We start from the raw sequence: 19,871 nt of genomic DNA, 5'->3' as shown, positions 1-19,871 counted from the left end.
TGTCAGGTATTCTGATCATAGCCATGAAAAGCTCACTAACACCCTAACTTGACCTTTTCTTGAATGCTGTACTATTTATAATTGGTTAACCATTTTTCTTTATCTGATTGCTTTGGGAGGGGTTGGATACTATGAGTTTATAATACCAGGATATTTTTTAAAGATAGACTGTACCCCAACATCTGATTGGTCTTTCTGAAGTTACGCATCAAAGTTAAGATTTAGCCATGTTGCCATATTGCCAAATGTTCCTTTCTGTTGTAGCAGAAAGGAACACGGTGCAGATTCTCACACTTATTGCCCAAGTGTTTAAAGACTTTCCTCTAATGGAAACAAGGGACCAGAGGGAAACTGGAGTAAGAAGGTGGTAGCGCACAGAAAATGGGTTCTCCATGCACTTTGTAGTCTCCTGTCATAAATATTAAATGTTGCCTTGATTTTGACAGATCCTCTTCCTGACCCTGTTACCTTGACAACTTATTTGTGATTTGACTCAGTTTCTAGTTGAGCCCTTTGTGCCATGGTCATTACACACAGGTTCCATTTGGCTTTGTCCCCTGGTTCTCAACTTCTGTTCAGTCACCACTCTCGGCTCCCCATTTGGCTTCCTTTCTAGAGCCATTGGAACTTGCTATAAACCTAACTCCTCTTCATCCTTCAGATCCCAGGTCCTATGTTATTGCCATGGGAGGAACTTCCTTGACACCCAAGGCTAGCTCAGGTCCTCCTAATGTATGCCCTCAGAGTTTTCTGTATTTTACCTTCAAGGTATTTATCACAATTTATAATTTTTTTAAAATATTTTTTTTAGTTGAAATTGGACACAACACCTTTATTTCACTTATTTATTTTTATGTGGTGCTCAGGATTGAAGCCAGGGTCTCACAGGTGAGATTCAAGCACTCTACCACTGAGCCACAACTCCAGCCCCTACAATTACTTTTGTTGTATGTTCTCTTCATCCTGTATCTTCAGCACCTAGGATAATACCTGGAACAGAGTGGGAGTTCATTATATTAAGCAAACACGAAAAAAGGATGCTTTTGTGACTTGGGCTCTGCTATAGTTTGGGTGTGGTTTGTCCCCTATGGGTTCATGTGTTGGAAGCCTGGATCTAGAGTAGAAGTGTCGGGAGATGGTGAGGAACCTTTAAGAACAGAGTCTCAAGGGATGTCCTAAAATCACTGGGGGAGCTGCCCTTAGAAGGGATAAGGTAGCTCTCTTGGACTCCTGAACTCTCAAGAGTGAGTTGTTGTAAGAGTAAGCACAATCCCTGAATTGCTCCTTGGTTTCCCTTTTGGAGATGTGATTTCTTCCTCCCACACACACTTCCACCGTTGTTATACTATCCGTGGTTAGGTCCTCTCCAGATGCCAAACTAATGAGACCCATTGATCTTGACTTTGAACCTCCAGAACCTGTGAGCTAAATAAACTTTTTATATAAAGTCAGCCTGCCTCCGGTATTTTACAGCAATGCAAAATTATCTGTGTTCCCACCTCTTTTTTTTGTATATATGAGATCATATTGTATAGGACCTTGAGCTAGTTACAAAACTTCTGAATCTTAGTTTGTGTGTGTGTAAAGTAGGGAGAATATTGTTTTATCTAACCCATAGTTTGAGATGCTATGCATGTAGCAGAAGCTTAGCAAAGTTTTCATAGAGTGAGTAGCATATGCTATCTCTTGTAATGACAAATCTATATTTTAACAGAGATTTATTTCATTTAAGAAAAAAAAGAAAAATTGAGTACCCAAGCAGAAAGAGTTATGTTTATTGAGTTGGAAATAAAATTCAACATTTTATATACCTTTGCCTGCCGAGGTGTCTATATTTTTCTTCTGGGCTTAATTGAATTGAAAACTAGACATTTTTTCGTGGGGAAGGGGGAAATTATTTGAATGAATTTGAACAAAACTAGTATTGATTGTCTTCTCCTGCTCCTAGGAGGTTTGTGTGTCTAGTCTACCAAGAATACCAATTGGTAGCTTAAAAAACTATAGCTTTAAAAACTGCAAGAAAGCAGAAGTGGTGAAGGCATGTGAATCTGAAGACCAAGGAGAGCTACCCAAGGCTAACATTCTCCCCAAGTGGTACAGCTGATTAGTCATAGGAAACCAGTGTCAGGAGAAAACGTAGACCACTGGGAGTGAAAGCAAAAGTGCTTTCTGCTTAGCTGGTCCCTGTGCTACAAGTCTCACAGGCTGGCTTACCTTTAGCCTGCTTACCCTTTCTATTTTCCCCAATTAGTACAGTCTAGATATCTCACATACAAAATAGAAATGTTATCCATGTTTTCTTTTAACATGTTCACTCCCTTCTGGAATCCCTCCCAACTTGACATTTCCTCAGGGATACAAAATACAGAAAAGGGAGAAGGTGCTGGAAGGATCCAAACTTAATTAGAGTTATATATTTTATTTGAGCCTCATCTCTTTGGAGATGGGGAAACAGAAATGAGAGAAGTCAGTCAGAAGTAGTCTGGCGTGAAGCCCAGAGATGTAGGGTGCTTGAAGAAGGAAACCCTTTCCTGGGATGAAGGTGAGCCTGGACGGGGAAGGTAGAGAGCGTCATTGGCATTTGGTGATGTGGCCTGGGAGTGTAATCCCAGTGCCCAGTGAGGAGACAGTAGGTGGAGGAGTCAAAAAGCCAAGTACTGCTAGTATGTACCCAGTCTAGGCTTCCTAACCAAGCAGCCCCTTTTGGGTGGGAAAGATTTGCCTGGGTTTTCTGACCCCTTATTTCCAGTTCACCTCCCAGGGGGACTCATCGTCATAGGCGTTGGGTGAGTATGAATCCATATGTTGCCCTCTCCTCTCCACTGACGGTGTCTGAGGCCGAGACTGAGACTGGGTTTGGGTAGCCTCAGAATAAGAATGCCTCTGCTGCCGCTGAGGGTACGTGTAAGCCCTTGACCTGGATTTGGGCTGGGGCACCCTCTCCAGCTCCAGCTCCATCTCGGGATCAGTCTCTATCTCCGTCTCTGGTGGGGTCTTGGGATCCACATCACTCTGGGCTTCCAGCTCCAGCTCGGACTCGGGCTCAGTATCTGGGTACATCTCAGATGGAGGGTCCACCTCTGTGTCATTCTCCGGCTCCTGATCTAGGTCTAGGTACGAATCCAGCCCTGCATCTCGTTCTGACCCCAGCATGGGCTCCATTTCCAAATCAAACTCTGACTCCTCTTCTACTGGCGCCTGGCCCTTGGCAAAGGTTGGACTTGGATTTTTGTGGCTCTCTGGAAAGTTACTACTTTTGTGTCTTGGAATGTCATTCTGAAATATACACAATTAGATGGGGTAAAATTTCCAATTAAAGTTTAACTTTCAAGCAGTCAAAGAAAATCAAAATATAATAGGACTTAAGATATCAGAAGACCACATGTTCCTGGCAAAGTAGAAAATATTTCTTGTCTAAATCTGCTTTTTATCTTCTTCGCACTCTTCAGTTTCTCAGTCACTCATTATTCTTCAGGCTCAATCAATCCCTCCCTTCTGATCTCTCTGGCTTTTCTAGCCAGACTGGATGATGTGATCAACCATTTAAAAAGCAATGGTCTTCACAGCATTCCGAAACACCTTGTGTTCTTGATCTTACTTACCTTGCCACCCATGTTGAAACTCTTGACAGGGCACATAAGGCTATTTGCACCTGGCCTCTTGCCATCTTCTTCAGCATTATCTCCACCTGTGGTACCCACCCTTTGCTCTAGCCATACAGCTACCCAGAGTTGCCTGACTACTGCTTACCTTTGCTCACGCTGCTCCTCTTTCCTGCCTTGACCTTCTCCATCTTGGCAACATACACTTATTTATCATTTCAGATTCAGATCAAAGGATCCCAGCTTCCTCTGTGTTCCACTATACTTCACCTACACTTCTATCACTGTACCAGTAATATATTCCCTTATTTACAAACCTACCCCTTCCTAGGCTCGAAGTTCCTTGCAGTGCCTGGTTCTTGATATTCCTAGTGCCGAGCACTGAATCTGTCCCATAGAAGGTGCCTGCAAGGGTTGGTGAATCATCCCTGCAGCAATGTCCCATGAAATTTACCACTTTCACCCTTCTACAAAGATTTGCTTATTTTCACCATAGATCATGTCTGCTTTTCCTTCTTCCTTCCTGGTTTGCTTCTCTATGCTGTTTTCTCTATTTCTGCTGGATTCACCCCGACCCCCATACTGGGGATTGAACCCCGGGCCCAGCACATGCTAGGCAAGCAGGTCACCATTAAGCCACATCTTCAGCTTTTTCCTTTCTTTCTTTCTTTCTTTTTTTAAAATTTATTTTTGAGACAGGGCTCAAGAAGTTGCTGAGACTGGCCTTGAACTTGCAGTCCTCCTGCCTCAAGCCTCCTGGGTAGCTGTGCCACCATGCTCAACTCTGAAGGAGTTTGAAATGGTGTCATGTTCCAAGTCTTGATCCTGGGATCCTTCTCTTCTCCTTGCACTCTCTCCCATGGGTAATTTTATTTAGGCCCATAATTTTCATTATCATCTATGTGCCAGTGACTCTTTGGTTGTAACCATTCCCCTAATCTGCAGGTTCTATATCTACTTCCATTCTTTTTTTTTTTTTTTTTTTTTTTTTGGTACCAGGGTTGAACTCAATGGTGCTCAACCACTGAGCCACACCCCCAGCCCTTTTTTTGTATTTTATTTAGAGACAGGGTCTCACTGAGTTGCTTAGCTCCTTAATTTTGCCAAGGCTGGCTTTGAACTCACTCCTGCCTCCAGCCTCTTGAGCCGCTGGGATTACAGGCATGCGCCACCATGCCTGGCCCTACTTCTATTCTTGACATCCCCATTTAGATGTTTAGTAGGCATCTCAAATTTAATACAAATAAAATAGATCTGGCTCCTTTTCTAGTCTTTCCTGTTTTAAATGCCAGAAACAAATTGATATATTTAATACCAACTCTTAATATAAGTCCTGAAAAGAATGTTAATAAATTAGAAAAATACTTAAAAAAAAAAAAAAACAGTCAACAATGCCTATCATAAGCTAGTTACCACTAGCTTTCATACAGGCTCACAAGAAGCTTTCTCATCAACTCCAGAAATAGGACAAGACTCAGTGCTATTATTTAAATTATTTTGAGAGATCTAACTTATGTAATAACATGTAATAATGAAATAAGAATTCTAACAGGAAATGAGAGATTGGTGTTATTTTTAGTACACATTTTATATATAAAATAACCCAAACAAGAGAGGTGTGGTGTGGTAGTGCACACCTATAATCCCAGCAGCTCAGGAGGCTGAGGCAGGAGAATCCTGAGTTCAAGGTCAGCCTCAGCAATTTAGGGACGCTCTAAGCAACTCAGCAAGACCTTATCTCTAAATAAAATATAAAAGAGGGCTGTGAATGTGGCTTAGTGGTTAAGCACCCCTGGGTTCAATCCCTGGTACCAAAAAACAAACAAAAAAACCCCAAAGAATTAACAATGAAACCTCTTAGGCCAAATAATTTTATAAAAAATCAAAGAGTTGGCATGAAGATGTGACTCAGTGGTAGAGTACTTGCCTAGCATAAACAAGGCCCTGAGTTCCATCCCTAGCACTGCACTCCCCACCCGAAAAAAATCACTGAGTTTCTTATATCCTAGAAATTGCCAGTTGAACCATCTAATAGAAGAGAGAATTTATTTTATTGTTGTTGCTTTTAGTTTGAGACAAGATCTTGCTATGCTCCCCAGGCTGGTTTAAAATCCATGGACTCAAGGGATCCTTCCTTCTCAGCCTCTTGAGTAGCTGGGACTATAGGTGTATACGATCATGTGTGGCCTAAGACAATTTATTTTAAAAAGCAATACATGGAGGGCGGGGATGTGGCTCAAGCGGTAGCGCGCTCGCCTGGCATGCGTGCGGCCCGGGTTCGATCCTCAGCACCACATACAAACAAAGATGTTGTGTCTGCTGAAAACTAAAAAATAAATAAATAAATATTTAAAAAAAAAAAAAAGCAATACATGGAAAACATATAAAGTTATAACGAGGATTTGTCTACATGAAGCAAGTTGTAAAATATTTTTATGAATGCAACATTTTAAAATATTGGATAATTGTATACAGTTCATGTTCTTGGATAGGAAGAACAGATAATGTAAAGATATAAATTCTCAGATTATTTCATATCATTAATGTTATTCTAAAGAAAATTCCAACAGATTTTTTTTATTTGTTTGTTTAGTTTTGTTTGCATTTTGAGAGTAGAGAGAAGAAACTGATAAAGATTCAAAAGTTGGTTTGAAAGAATAAATTCGTGATTATGAGTTAGAAAAAAAATTTTTTGTTAGAAAATTTTGAAACAATGCTGATGACACAGGACTCTGTGTGTGTGTGTGTGTGCGTGTGTGTGTGTGTGTTTTCTAGGGATTGAACCCAGAGGCATTCCACCACTGAGCTATACCCCAAACCCTTTTTCTTATTTTTATTTATTTATTTTTAGTTGTAGTTGGACACAATACCTTTGTTTTTATTTATTTGTTTTTATGTGGTGCTGAGGATTGAACCCAAGGCCTTGCACGTGCTAGGCAAGCACTGTATCACTGAGTCACAACCCCAGTCTAAAACCCTTTTTCTTAATTTTTTATTTTGAGGGTCTTGGTAAATTATTACTCTAAATTATTGCCATGCTAAATTATGGGCTGACTTCAAACTTGCCATCTTCATGCTGTAGCCTCCTGAGTCACTGGGATCACAGGTATAAGTCATCATGCCTGTCAACACAGGACTTCTTAAGTCAATGTTAAAATGTATTATCAAATTGTAGTAATCAAAATAGTATGATACCAGAACTATGAAGAACAATGAAACCAAAAACCAGAAAAGAAATAGGTTTTATTTTTTTGTTTGTTGTTTTTTTTTTAAATTGGTTGTTCAAAACATTACTGTTGTTGTTGTTTTTAGTTGTAGTTAGACACAATACCTTTATTTTATTTATTTATTTGTATGTGGTGCTGAGGATCCAAACCAGCGCCTCACACATGCGAGGCAAGGGCTCTATCGCTGAGCCACAATCCCAGCCCCTAGGTTTTAGTTTTTGTAAGTAAATCATACTTAATGAAAATAGCATCTGATATCAGTGAGGCAAAAAAGGCTTATTCAAGAGATGTTTGGATGGTACTATGGTTTGCATGTATGTCCTCTAAAATTCATGTTGAAACTTAATACCCAAAGTGGTGGTATTAAGAGGTGGGTTTTGGAAAGTGACTAATTCCTCCTAAAGGGGCAGAAGGGAATTTCTACATGTGAGGAGGATGCCAATGATGGTACAAGCCCTCACCAGTCACCAAACTTTCTGGGACCTTGATCTTTGACGTTTAAAAAAAAATGTTATTTATAAATTACCCAGTCTCTGAGATTTTGTTCTAAGAGCACAAATGGACTGAGACAGATGGTAGAGCTCAAAATAGTTAGCTATATAGATTTTTAAAAATGGTTATCTTTAACATTATGTACTGAAAAACATTCTAGATAGATTAAAGAGTCATAACATATGAAAAATGAAATCATAAAATGTAGGAGAAAATGTTGTTTTGTATGTGGGAATAACTTCAGAAGCAAAAATAAGTGGAAAATAAAAAGAAAGATTAATAGATGTCATGATATAATATATAATATATAAAAAAATGTCAAGAGAATCATGATTATAAATAAAAAACAAAAATAGAGAAACATCCATTTAAAGTAAAAGCAGATTATATAACTCAGACCAACCCTCCCCCTGTGGACAACTAGGTAGAATTAAAAAAACAAAACAAAACAAAAAAAAACTCTGCTTGAGGGTACCATAATGCTAACAAGATTAAAAGGAATTATCAGGCCAAGAATGGGATGAATTGAAAACCTAGGGAGATGAATCTAGCATTTGGGGCCACTTTTGTCATGAAAGTATTTCATGATCTAGAAGTATCACATGAAGCAGTACTTTTGATATTTTTAGGGGCTCAGAGTTGCAAAAATTACATTCCATAGTCTGCTAGGGAGGGGTTATGGCAGACTTTCTCACAAACTATAACTGGCCTTTGGGTCATCAGGATGGTAAAGAAAACCTCAAGTCCTGATATCAGATCAAAGTAATTCTAGATTGCTAGAACCTCCAGTATTTGGCAAAAAAATTCATTTATTTCTAGAAGAGAAATATCCTCCTAGGCCACAAATTATTTCTATAAACATTTTCCAAATACAATGTCTGGCACACAAGACTACCAGGCACATTAGATTTTGACAGTGAAGGGTGTATGTCGAATCTCTAAGGCAGTAATTCTCAAAATGTGGTCACTGTACCAGTTAGTTCAAGCAACATTATCTGGTAACTGGGTAGCAATGCAAAATCTTAGGACCTACCCTGGACACGCTGAGTCAGAAATTCAGTGGATTGGGGTACAGAGGGGCCTAGCTGTCTTTGTTTTAACAGCACATTTAGGTAATTCTGATGTATACTATGGTTTGAAAATGAATGGAAATTCTGAGCAAAAGAAGGACCACCTCTGGCCAGAGATATTGTCAAGAGAATTATTGTTCTGGGTAGAGGTGAACTTGATGAGCTCTGATGTCCCTTCTGATGGAAAGGTTTTCTTTTTTTTTTTTTTTTTTTAAAGAGAGAATCTTTATTTATTTATTTATTTATTTATTTTTAGTTTTCAGCGGACACAACATCTTTGTTTGTACGTGGTGCTGAGGATAGAACCTGGGCTGCACGCATGCCAGGCCAGCTCGCTACCGCTTGAGCCACATCCCCAGCCCAGAAAGGTTTTCTAAGTCTATGATTTTATAAATGGGAGTGAAATATAATGTAGACAAAAATAAATAAATAAACAAATAAACAAATAAATAAATAAATAATCAGATCTAGCTACTAGGGAAAAATTATTTTGGATAAAACAGAGATACATAACTTGGGAGAATTCTCACCAAAACAAGGGAAATAACTGTAATATATTGCTGAAAGAAAGAAAGGGGCTAGGGATATAGCTCAGTTGGTAGAGTGCTTTCCTTGCATATACAAGGTCCTGGGTTTGATCCCCAGCACACACACACACACACACACACACACACACAAAAAGAAAGAAATAGAAAAGAAAAAAAAAGAGGGCTGGGCTGTAGTTCAGTGGTAGAGTGTTTGCCTAGCACACGTGAGGCACTGGATTGGATTCTCACACATGTGAGGCAGCACCACATAAAAATAAATAAAATAAAAGTATTCTGTCCATCTACAACAAAACAATTTTAAAAAGAAAGAAAAGAACTATGTTTTACAAGCCTGAATATCTTTTACTTCTTAGAATTTTTAAAAACACTCATTAGGGGCTGGGGTTGTAGCTCAGTGATTGAACACTTGCCTCTCATGCATAAGGCAACAGGTTCAATCCTCAGCACCACATAATAAAGAAGTAAATAACAAAGATATAAAAAAAACCTACTTATTAATGTGGTAATACTTTTAGTATTTTTTATTTAGTATTTTTTTCTTGTCATAAAAATTTAAACATTATTGAAATCTGGAAATTTGAATCATAGATTTGATTGAAAAATAATTCCTAAGTCTTTAAATAGTATTTGATGCCCATCTGTGGTTTTTTTTCTTTCTTTCTTTAAAAAAAAAAAAACCCAAAAAACTTTGACCTACACAGATACTAATTTGAAAATGCTGAAGCAGAACAGTTATTTATTTAGTATTAATAAACGATTAAAACTTCTGACATATATCTTTTTTTTTTTTCGCCTTTGGTCAGGTTGAATAAATCTTCTATTACTCACAAGGTAAATAATAGTCAAAATATTAGACATACAGATATTTACCTTAGCTAATTCATGAGTTTTCTATTTCATCCTAAAGGCGCGGGGGGTAGGCTCTAAAGGTCTATCTAAGGGAGATATTTAAGATATTGAGCGATTGGCGTGGCATTAACCAAGGCTGATGTAAAGGGAAGCTCTAGGTTGCCACTGGATTGGATTAACCCTCCCTTCAGTTGAAGAGTGTTCTGGATGGCACCCAGATGCCATGGCAGCAGGGGCACTTGGAGCCTCAGGTACACTGCTATTTATGAGTTGGTAAGAAAGTATTTTCAACATCTCAAATTCTGGTACAGCCACACTAGAAAACCTTTCCCGGACATTATTCATCTCTATCGGATCAGGGGTCTCACCCTTCTCCACGCCTCCCCACAATCCCCGTGCTTTGCATCATCCAACCTTGTTCACGTCTGAGTAGGTTTCCTGTAACACTGTCTCAGATTCATCCTCGCTTAATTCAGAGAGCTCTGGAAACTTCCTTGATAAGGCAAACAGCACAGCATCATGGAGGCTGAGGAACAGCTGGGCCTTGGTGATGCCTTCATCAAAGAAGTCATTCTTTTCAAACATCCTGACCACAGAGGCTACAAACCAAACCCAAAACACACAGCATCAGACACCTGGGGAGCAGGGCCTCCAGGGTGCAAGTCACAGCCCTCTCCTAGGGTAAAGGATACTCACGGTGACACCCTGCAATGAGCACCAAAATGTTGGCATTTTGGAAAGAATTGCACATCTGCAGGGAGAGAGTAAATCAGCATCAGAGAGCTTTATGCTCACTAAAAAAGAAACTTTTAATTAGCTGAGTTTTCAAACCCTTTTGGCCATGGGCTCATCTGGGATATAAATACAGTTGCTCTACAAACATTTGATGAGTGGACTTCTGTACTCCAGGGAACACAAAATAAAGTCAGACCATCTCATGGGGGTGGAGGTTGAGAGGGAGAGATGCTCAACAGTCTTGAGGTGGGTAACAGTTCACGTAAATGTTTGCATGAGGAAAGCCTTGGAATAGAGATGGGTACGGGTATGATGGGAACACTTTGGAAATCGCCATGAAAAGCTTGGGAATATTGTTTAATGTTTGTGTGAGACCCTCTGCTTCCTGGAGTTCATCAGGCCAAGGGGTGGAGATGTGGCTCAAAGATGGTCAGGTGATGCACTGGGAAACAGAACTCAAAAATCCTGAGGGTCACATTCAGAGCTGTTCTTCAAAGTTGCATTAGAAACCTCAAGTTTACTTCAGCCAATAAATCATTTGAAAGTCACTTCTAACTAAGTCAATACTATAGTCTAAGATTGCATAGACTTCAGCCCTGAGAACCAAATTAAAATGTTAAAAGAAACCAATAAAACAGACTTTGCTTCTATCAGTACCAAGAGGAAACAGGAAGTTCTTTTTTTGTATCAGGGATTGAACCCAGGGGTGCTTAAACACTGAGCCACATCCCCAGCCCATTTTTTATTTTTCATTTTGAGACAGAGTCTCACTAAGTTGCTCAGGGCCTTGCTAAATTGCTGACGCTGGTCTGGAACTTGCAATCTTCCTGCCTCAGCCTCCCAAGCTGCTGGGATTACAGTGCACCTCAGGCACAAAGTCATTTTTGATCATATGGGAAATCATGAAGTCATTTGGTGAAGGGGCTCAACAGACATACTCTAAATGACAAGCAATAAGAAAGGGAAAGCCTATGAATTTAGAAGAAGCTTAAACTGAGTGGTTGTCTCTAATAAAAATGGATGAATGGGATTTTAAAAAGTGTGTTTAAACCCGGTAAGGTGGTGCAGCTGTAATCCCAGAGGCTTGAGAGGCTGAGGCAGGAGGATCGTGAGTTCAAAGCTAGCAAAAAGCAAGGCATTGAGCAACTCAGTGAGACAAATTAAGGCTGGGGATGTGGCTCAGTGGTCAAGTGCCCCTGAGTTAAATCCCTGGTATCCCCCCGAAAAAAAAAAAAAAGATACCTGACATTTCCTCTATGGGGATAGAGCAGACAGTCATCCACAAGGGCCAGAAAATATGGTGCCTTAGTAAGTGAGTAAGTGATGGGGCGTGGGGAAGAGAGGAGAGGAAAGCACAATTTCTCTATGGAATATTTTAAAGAGGTGGAAACAGACTCAGTGCAATTTAGTAATGTGCCTTGGGTCAGATAGATAGTGAGTATTGAAGCTAGAATAGAGCACACATTTCCAGACTGGCAGCCAAAGTTCTCCCAGCTACTGCCTCAGAATAAAGAGGATTTGGACTCACTTAAGAGAATAATATTCCCTTGGTTGAAAAATGTATGCTAAAGTAGACTTCAAAGATAAAAAAAGGCAAGAGGCTGGGGTTGTGGCTCAGTGGTAGAGTGCTTGCCTAGTGTGTGAGAGGCCCTGGGTTCGATCCTCAGCACCACATAAAAATAAGTAAATAAAATAAAGGTTAAAAAAAAAAGATAAAAGGGCTGGGGATGTGGCTCAAGCAGTAGTGCGCTTGCCTGGTATGTGTGCGGCCCAGGTTTGATTCTCAGCACCACATACAAAGATGTTGTGTCCGCTGATAACTAAAAAATAAATATTAAAAAACTCTCTCTCTTTCTCTCTCACTCTCTCTTTAAAAAAAAAAAAAAAAAAAAAGGATAAAAGAAAGTAAACCAACCAAATCAGCATATCTCAAAAAAGGGTGGTTGTAGTCAGAACCAGGAAGTGAGTGCCCAGGATGCTTAAACTTGGGCCACTTCCAATAGGGGCAAAGGTAAGATAGAGCACTATCAATAGAGATAAACTGGCTGAAGAAAGTACAATGTACCTATGAGACACTGAGCAATGAAACCAGGGTGGTGAATTGTGCTTATGAACTGTCTGCTGTGTACAGGAAGGAGAGAAATCAGAAGTCAAAGAACTTGAGAGTAGGAGTCAGGTCTTGGCGACACGAATTTTGAAGGAAAACAATCTTCCCTATCCTTTTCTACATGAAGATAGAAAATGAACAGGGCAGTATCTGCAGCAGATACTGGCCTGGTAACTTCATTTCATTCCAACTTTTTCATATTTGATTACCAGACAACCCAGTATCTGGCTCCGAGCAGCTGAAGAGTAGGAATTCTTGGTGAAATTCTTTCTGTACCACTCAAATGTACTCCTTGAAAAGATTTGCGGCTAACTTCTAGGATGTAATGGGAGTTACACAGGGGACATGGCACAGATTGCTACTTCGGTGGTGTTGGGAATTTCCTTTTTTGCATTCTTGGAGAAATAATAAATGGCTCTTGCTTATTGAACCAACCCCAGTTCATTTTATTCTGATTGGACTTAAATTACCATCTGTGTTCAAGTTTCTATTAGCCTAGCAGTACTGTAGTAGCTAATCAGAGGCTAACAGGATTAAAATGGGGATGGGGCATGGGTGTGGGTGGTGTGAGGGGATCGGAGCTCTTGGAAAAGCCCCCCAGGGACTTACCTGTCTTAATACCACCAAAGCATGAAAATCAACATATTGCACCATGGAGAAATCCAGGATAATGGTGTGGGTGCTGGGTTGAAAAGACATGTCTGAGTAAGGGATGAGTGATCTCTCCTGACTTTCTGTAGTATCAGGTGGTGGAATCAAGCTATTTCTTGAGGGGTGGTTAGCAATCCGGACTTTCTCCATATCCCCGTAGTTTTGTCCTTGAATTCTCTGAGACGACGAAGATCCAGTGTTTGGCACTTGTTCATCAGATACACTTGGGCTTATATTTATGCTCTCCAAATGTGAGCAGCGGACCAGGTTAACAGAGGATGCATCAAGAGCCTCTTTATTTTCAAATCGTTCTGTGTAGACAATCTGAGAGAATAGAGATAACATTCAAACAAGGGCTGGAAGTACACTCTGTGTACTGGCTCACTTCCCTCTCTCCTATGAAATTTCTCCCTGGACTAGGTACCACTGTGTATTTTTTACTTGGATATCTCATGGCCAAAGCTACGTTCCTCTTTCCTCATCCTAACCACCCATAGGGGCTCCTTCCCAACTTCCTGTATCCATAGATGACATTATTGTTCTAGTGAGCCAGACTTAAAATCATCCTTGATTTGTTCCTTTTCTTTGTTCCTGGGTCCTCATTAAGTCTTCAATGTCTACAAATATTTGGTTCGGATTCTATCTTTCTCTTGGGACTTTTTCTCAGCACCTTCTTCTTTTATCAGTGCAACAGTCTTCTGTCACTCTTTCTTTAGAAGACAGAAATTTACTTGAGCAGGGTACTCCTTTCACTCTCTTAATAGGCCCAAGAGCCTTCTGTAGCTTAAGGACAGCAGCAAGGATCAGGAATACAACGATATGCAAGGTATGAATGTGACCCCTGCATTCACAGGGATGGGATTCTACCTGGGGGGAGTACACATGTCCATTAAAAAGACAAATACATAATATGAGTAGATGAGGATTGTCAGGTTTATGGGAAAATGAAAACAATTTGATTGTTAGAGTGGCATAATTCTGAGTGATGTTTCTTTTTCTTTTTTTAAATTTGTTGTCACTGGGAAAAATAATTGACCACAGTATGATTGTTGAGTGATATGACATACCTTCTAGAACAATCAGGGTATTAGCAGTTTATGCTCAAGAAAATTACATTCAATGGAAAAATTGATGTGTTACATCTGAAGCACCCTGATGGCTAAGCTTTTACTGCTGCCACCTAGCTAGGACCTGATTTCCAGGTGATATGTCCTCTACTCCTTAAATTGATTCTGATTCACATAATTTGAAAAGCACTATGTATGTCAGAAAGTTATTTAACATGCCAAAATAATTTCTGACATGGAAGTCTAAATAAGTTGTTTAATTTTTTAAAATGACAAAATGTGAAGCTGAAAGGAAAATTAAATAAATGTGAAACTTTTGAAGAATAAATAATATCCCAACAAAATATTTAAAACCTCTGTTATCATTCTAATAATGTGACTTATGAAGTAATTTTAGAACTGTGGGTTTAGCTAAGTGGTAGAGAGTAGACTTAGCATGTGCGAGGCCCTGGGTTCCTCAGCAAGAAGGAAGAAAAGATATTAATTTTTAAAAATCAAAGATAAAAGCCATTCAAGGTAGTATATATTGTGTAGCAAAAAAAAAATGGTGTGGATAGATGATAATATGATAGCTCAACTGTAAGAGTTGTTCCTCAAGACATGAAAAGCACCGAGGCCAGACCTCTGGGGGACAGGTGTGGGAGAAAGTTTCAAGCAGAGTTTCTCTGTTCTCTTCTTCATAGACTCTACGTTCCTGTTTTTCTACACCAATAATAAACCCAGTGAAAAAGAAACTAGGAAAACAATTCTATTCACAATAGCCAAAACAAAACAAAACAAAACTGGGAATAAATCTAACCAAGGAGGTGAAAGACTTCTATAATGAAAATCATGGAACACTGAAGAAAGAAATTGAAGAAGATATTAGAAGATGGAAAGGCCATTCATTTTCTTGGATAGGCAGAATTAACATCGTTAAAATGGTCATATTACCAAAAATAATCTACACATCCAATGCAATCTCCATCAAAACATCAATGACATTGTTCACAAAAGTGGAAAAAACAGTCCTCTAAAATTCATAGGGAAGAATAAAAGACCCAGAAAAACCCAAGCAATTCTAAGCAATAATAGGCTGAAGGGCATCACAGTACCCAACTTTGAATTATATTACAGAGCTATACTAACAAAAACAACATGGTATTGACATAAAAACAGACATGAAGACCAATGGAATATAATAGAAGACATAAGGACTAACTCATACAGTTATCACATCTTTGACAAAGGTGCCAAAAACATACTTTGGAGAAAAGACAGACGTTTTAACAAATGGTGATGGGAAAACTGGATATCCAGATGTAGTAGAATTAAACTAGATTCCTATCTATCACTCTGAACAAAAGTCAACTCAAAGTGGATCAAAGTCCTGGGAGTTAGACCAGAAGGATGATTCCTAGAAGAAAACATAGTGTCAACACTCCAACACGTAGACTCAGGCATTGACTTCCTTAATAAGACTCCTAAAACTAAAGAAATAAACCAAGAATCAATTAGTGGTATTGCATCAAATTCAAAAGTTTCTGCACAGCAAAGGAAACAATTGGGAGCATGAAAAGAGAGCCTACAGAATGGGAGAAAATCTTTGTTGGTACTCTTCTGACAAGGGATCAATATCCAGAATCTGGACTGGGGTTGTAGCTCAGTGGCAGAGTGCTTGCCTTGCATGTGGAAGGCACTGGGTTTGATCCTCAGCACCACATGGAAACAAAATAAAAGTAATGTGTCCATCTCCAACCAAAACAATATTCTAAAAAATATCCAGAACCTATAAAGAATTCTGAAAACTTAACATCAAACAACAACAAAAAACCCAATCAGTAGATGGGCAAATGAACTAAATAGACATTTCTCAAAAGAAGAAATGCAAATGGCAAAGAAATATGTGAAAAAGTTCAACATTCCAGCAATCAGGGAAATGCAAATCAAAACTAAACTGGGATTTCACCTTACCTCAGAATGACAAGCATCAAGAATATAAATAATGATAAATGCTGGCAAGGATGTGGGGAGAAAGGAAAACTTATACATTGTTCGTAGGACTGTAAATTAGCACAACCATTATGGAAATCAGTGTGGAGACTCCTCAAAAGACTAGGAATGGAAACACCATATAACCTATCTGTTTTACTCCTTGATATTTATCCGAAAGAACCAACGTCAGCATACAATAGAAATACATTCATTTCAGGGTTTGTAGCAGTATGATTCACAATAGCCAAGTTATGGAACTAGCAAGCTTCAGTGTCTACAAACTGACGAATGGATTAAAAAAGTGGCATATATACACAATGGAGTTAATTTAGCCATAAAGAAGAATAAAATTATGTCATTTGCTGATAAATGGATGGATCTGGAGAACATCCGGTTAATTGAAATAAGCGAAACTCAAGAAAGTCAAGAGTGGAATGTTTTCTTCTCATATGCAGAAGTAAAGAGAAAAGAAATTGAAAAAAAAAAAAGAGAGAATGGAGAAGAGTAAAGAAAGAGATTAAGGGAAGGAAGGAGAGGAGAGAAAGAGGAGGAACTGGGGACTAGGAATGAAATCAATCAAATCATGCTATGTGCACATACGAATATGTCACAAAGAATCACACATTTATTATAATTATAATACTCCAATTACAAAAATTTAAAAAGTAGAGTAGAAGAAGGGGAGGGGGAAAAGGAGGAAGGGGAAGGGAAGCACTGTGGAATGAAACTGGAGCAAATTATGTTATGTCCATACATGAATATGTCACAATAAACCTCACTATTATGGATAATTATAATGTACCAATAACAATATAAAAAGATAGCATGTTTTGTGTTATTTATTTAATTTGGGGGGGGGGGTGTACCAGGGGTTGGACTCAGGGGCATTCAACCACTGAGCCACATCCCGAGCCCTATTTTGTATTTTATTTAGAGACAGGGCCTCACAGAGTTGCTTAGTGCCTCGCTGTTGCTGAGGCTGGTTTTGAACTCCCAATCCTCCTGCCTCAGCCTCTCCCCGCCAGACGCTGGGATTACAGGCGTGTGCCACTCACCCAGCTATGTTATTTATTTTTTATCACAATGAAAAAAAAAAAAAACTACTTGAAGATAGAAACAGAGACTCTTAAAATTTCTTTTTTCTTTTTAATGATCCCCAAGACACAGGCAACAAGAGAAAAATAGACAAATGGGATTGCATCAATCTAAAAAGCTTCTGCAGCTGGGCATTGTGGCACGTGCCTGTAATCCCCCACTCAAGAGGCTGAGGCAGGAGGAAGGAGTTCAAGGCCAGCCTCAGCAATTTAGCAAAGTCCTAAGTGACTTAGCAAGACCCTGTCTCAAAATAAAAAATAAAAAGGGATTAGTATATGGCTCAGTGGTTAAGCACCCCTGAGTTCAATCCCTGGTAACAAAAATAAATAAATAGTTTCGGCATAACAAAGGAAACAATTAACAGAGTAAAGAGACATTCACAGATTGAGAGAAAATATCTACCAATCATACATCAGATAAAGGGCTAATATCCAAAATATACAAGAAACTCAAACTACTTAAGAACAAGAAAACAAATAACCTCATCAAAAAAATAGGCGAAGGACATGAATAGACATTTTTCAATGGAAGGTATACAGTAGCCAATAACAAGAAAAAATGCTCAATATATTTAACCATCAAATAAATGCAAATTCACACCACAATGAGATAATATTATGTACCCATTACATTGGATATTATAAAAAGATGCAAGATAACATATGTTGGGAAGAAGGTGGGGAAATGGGAATCCTCATAGACTATTTATTGGTGGTATTATAAAAAGTTCTAGCATTCTACTGCATAGGATGGTGACTATAGGTAAACATAACCAAAAGAGGGGATTTTAAATGTTCTTACCACAAAGAAATGATAAACATTTAGGTGAATGCTGTGTTAATTAGGCTGATTAAATCACTCTACAATGTATACCTGTATTGAAATATTGCATTATACTCCATAAAGTATACAAATATCTCTCAATTAAAAATGAAACTTTAAAACTTCCTTCTTTTTCATTTTTCATAGTGTCATTGTTCTGGGGACATATTAAGAGATCAATAAAAATCTTATTCTACTCTAAAGTGTATTTGCTGATGTCCTGTAAATAAATGGTCTTTGCAATACTTAGCATCGTGTGGATACAAAATTAAAATTACATATAGTGATCACTCTGTTCTCTTGTCAGGGAAGTTGGTAGTTTTCAGGGAGCTCAGTTAGAGCTCTCTTAGAGTGGGTGGGAACAAGTGTGTGTGCTCAGTGTTCTGCTGGTCTGGGAGCTGCCAGAGGTGTGTGTAAATAGCGTTGCCCTCTAGGGGATAGGGTCTAGACTAAGGGATCACTGAAAGACTCAAAAGCCACAAATGAACAACTGTGCCTGGTGGGAAGGGACTATTGAGACTAAGTTCAGGTTAGAAACGATGAACACTGACAGTCTCAACAGGCAAACCGTGTTCTTGTCACCAATAGTAGCCAGGGCATCTCCTCCTACCTACTTTCTCCTCCTACCTGAACCTCAAAGGGGAACTTATGTCATTTCTGTTTGAAAGCTTGGATTTTCAATTCTCTGTGGCTCATATAAAGTTCCTTCCATGACTTAATAGTGTGTCTTTTTGTTTTTTGGTGTTTTTTTTTTTTTTTTTTTTTTTTTTTTGGTACAGGGGATTGAACCCAGGCATGATTCACAACTGAGCTATATCCCCAGTGACTTTTATTTTTTATTTTGAGACATCTCACTAAGTTGCTTAGGGCTTCACAAAATTGCTGAGGCTGGCTTTGAACTTGTGATCCTCCTGCCTCAGCCTCCAGAGTCACTGGTGTGTGCCACTGTGCTCAGTGGTAATGTACTTTTTTTTTTTTTTTTGGTGGTGGAGGGGTATACTGGGGATTGAACTCAGGGGCACTGAGCCACACCCCCAGCCCTATTTTGTATTTTATTTAGAGACAGAGTCTCACTGAGTTGCTTAATGCCTCTCTTTTGCTCAGGCTGGCTTTGAACTCCCAATCCTCCTGCCTCAGCCTCTTGAGCTGCTAGGATTACAGATGTGTACCACCATGCGGGGCCATAGTAATGTACTTCTTCATAAATGTGAAGAAAGCTGGGCATGGTGGTGCATGCCTATAATCCCAGCAGTTTGGGAGGCTGAGGCAGGAGCCAGCCTCAGCAATTTAGCGAGGCCCTAAGCACCTCAGGGAGACCCTGGCTTTAAATGAAATATAAAAGAAGGCTGATGATGTAGCTCAGTGGTTAAGTGCCCCTGGGTTCAGTTCCCAGTACCCAAACAAAACAAAACAAAAAGGAGACAAATACAGGAAAAGAGACATTTCTGACCCTAGGTGGTGGCTCCAGTTCATCACAGTTGCAGGAACACCTACACAGAGGGTTTTCATGATGGTGGGATTCATGTTGAGTAAACAGCATGAAAATCTCTTCTTCTTTAAGAGGCACCCTTACCATACCTATCTGAAAGACAGAAAAGGATTCTCACACAGAGGGGAAAGGATGGAAAGAAA

The 19,871-nt window shown here is 39.2% G+C and overlaps 1 protein-coding gene across 1 annotated transcript in view; it reads right to left on the bottom strand.

Moving 5' to 3' along the window:
• Window positions 1-2,739: 2,739 nt before the first annotated feature.
• Slc26a8 (solute carrier family 26 member 8) overlaps window positions 2,740-19,871 on the bottom strand; it is a 63,204-nt gene continuing 46,072 nt past the window's right edge. Inside the window, exons 15-19 of the mRNA XM_026383518.2 lie at window positions 19,690-19,821; window positions 13,240-13,605; window positions 10,485-10,539; window positions 10,203-10,387; window positions 2,740-3,276 (exon numbers count right to left, since the gene is read on the bottom strand). Coding sequence (XP_026239303.2) covers window positions 2,740-3,276; window positions 10,203-10,387; window positions 10,485-10,539; window positions 13,240-13,605; window positions 19,690-19,821 — 1,275 coding nt within the window. The remainder of the gene's footprint in view (window positions 3,277-10,202; window positions 10,388-10,484; window positions 10,540-13,239; window positions 13,606-19,689; window positions 19,822-19,871) is intronic.

This window comes from Urocitellus parryii, chromosome 8 (genome assembly GCF_045843805.1).
Source record: "Urocitellus parryii isolate mUroPar1 chromosome 8, mUroPar1.hap1, whole genome shotgun sequence".
Lineage (NCBI taxonomy): Eukaryota > Metazoa > Chordata > Mammalia > Rodentia > Sciuridae > Urocitellus > Urocitellus parryii.
This window is presented reverse-complemented; position numbering and strand designations above follow the sequence as displayed.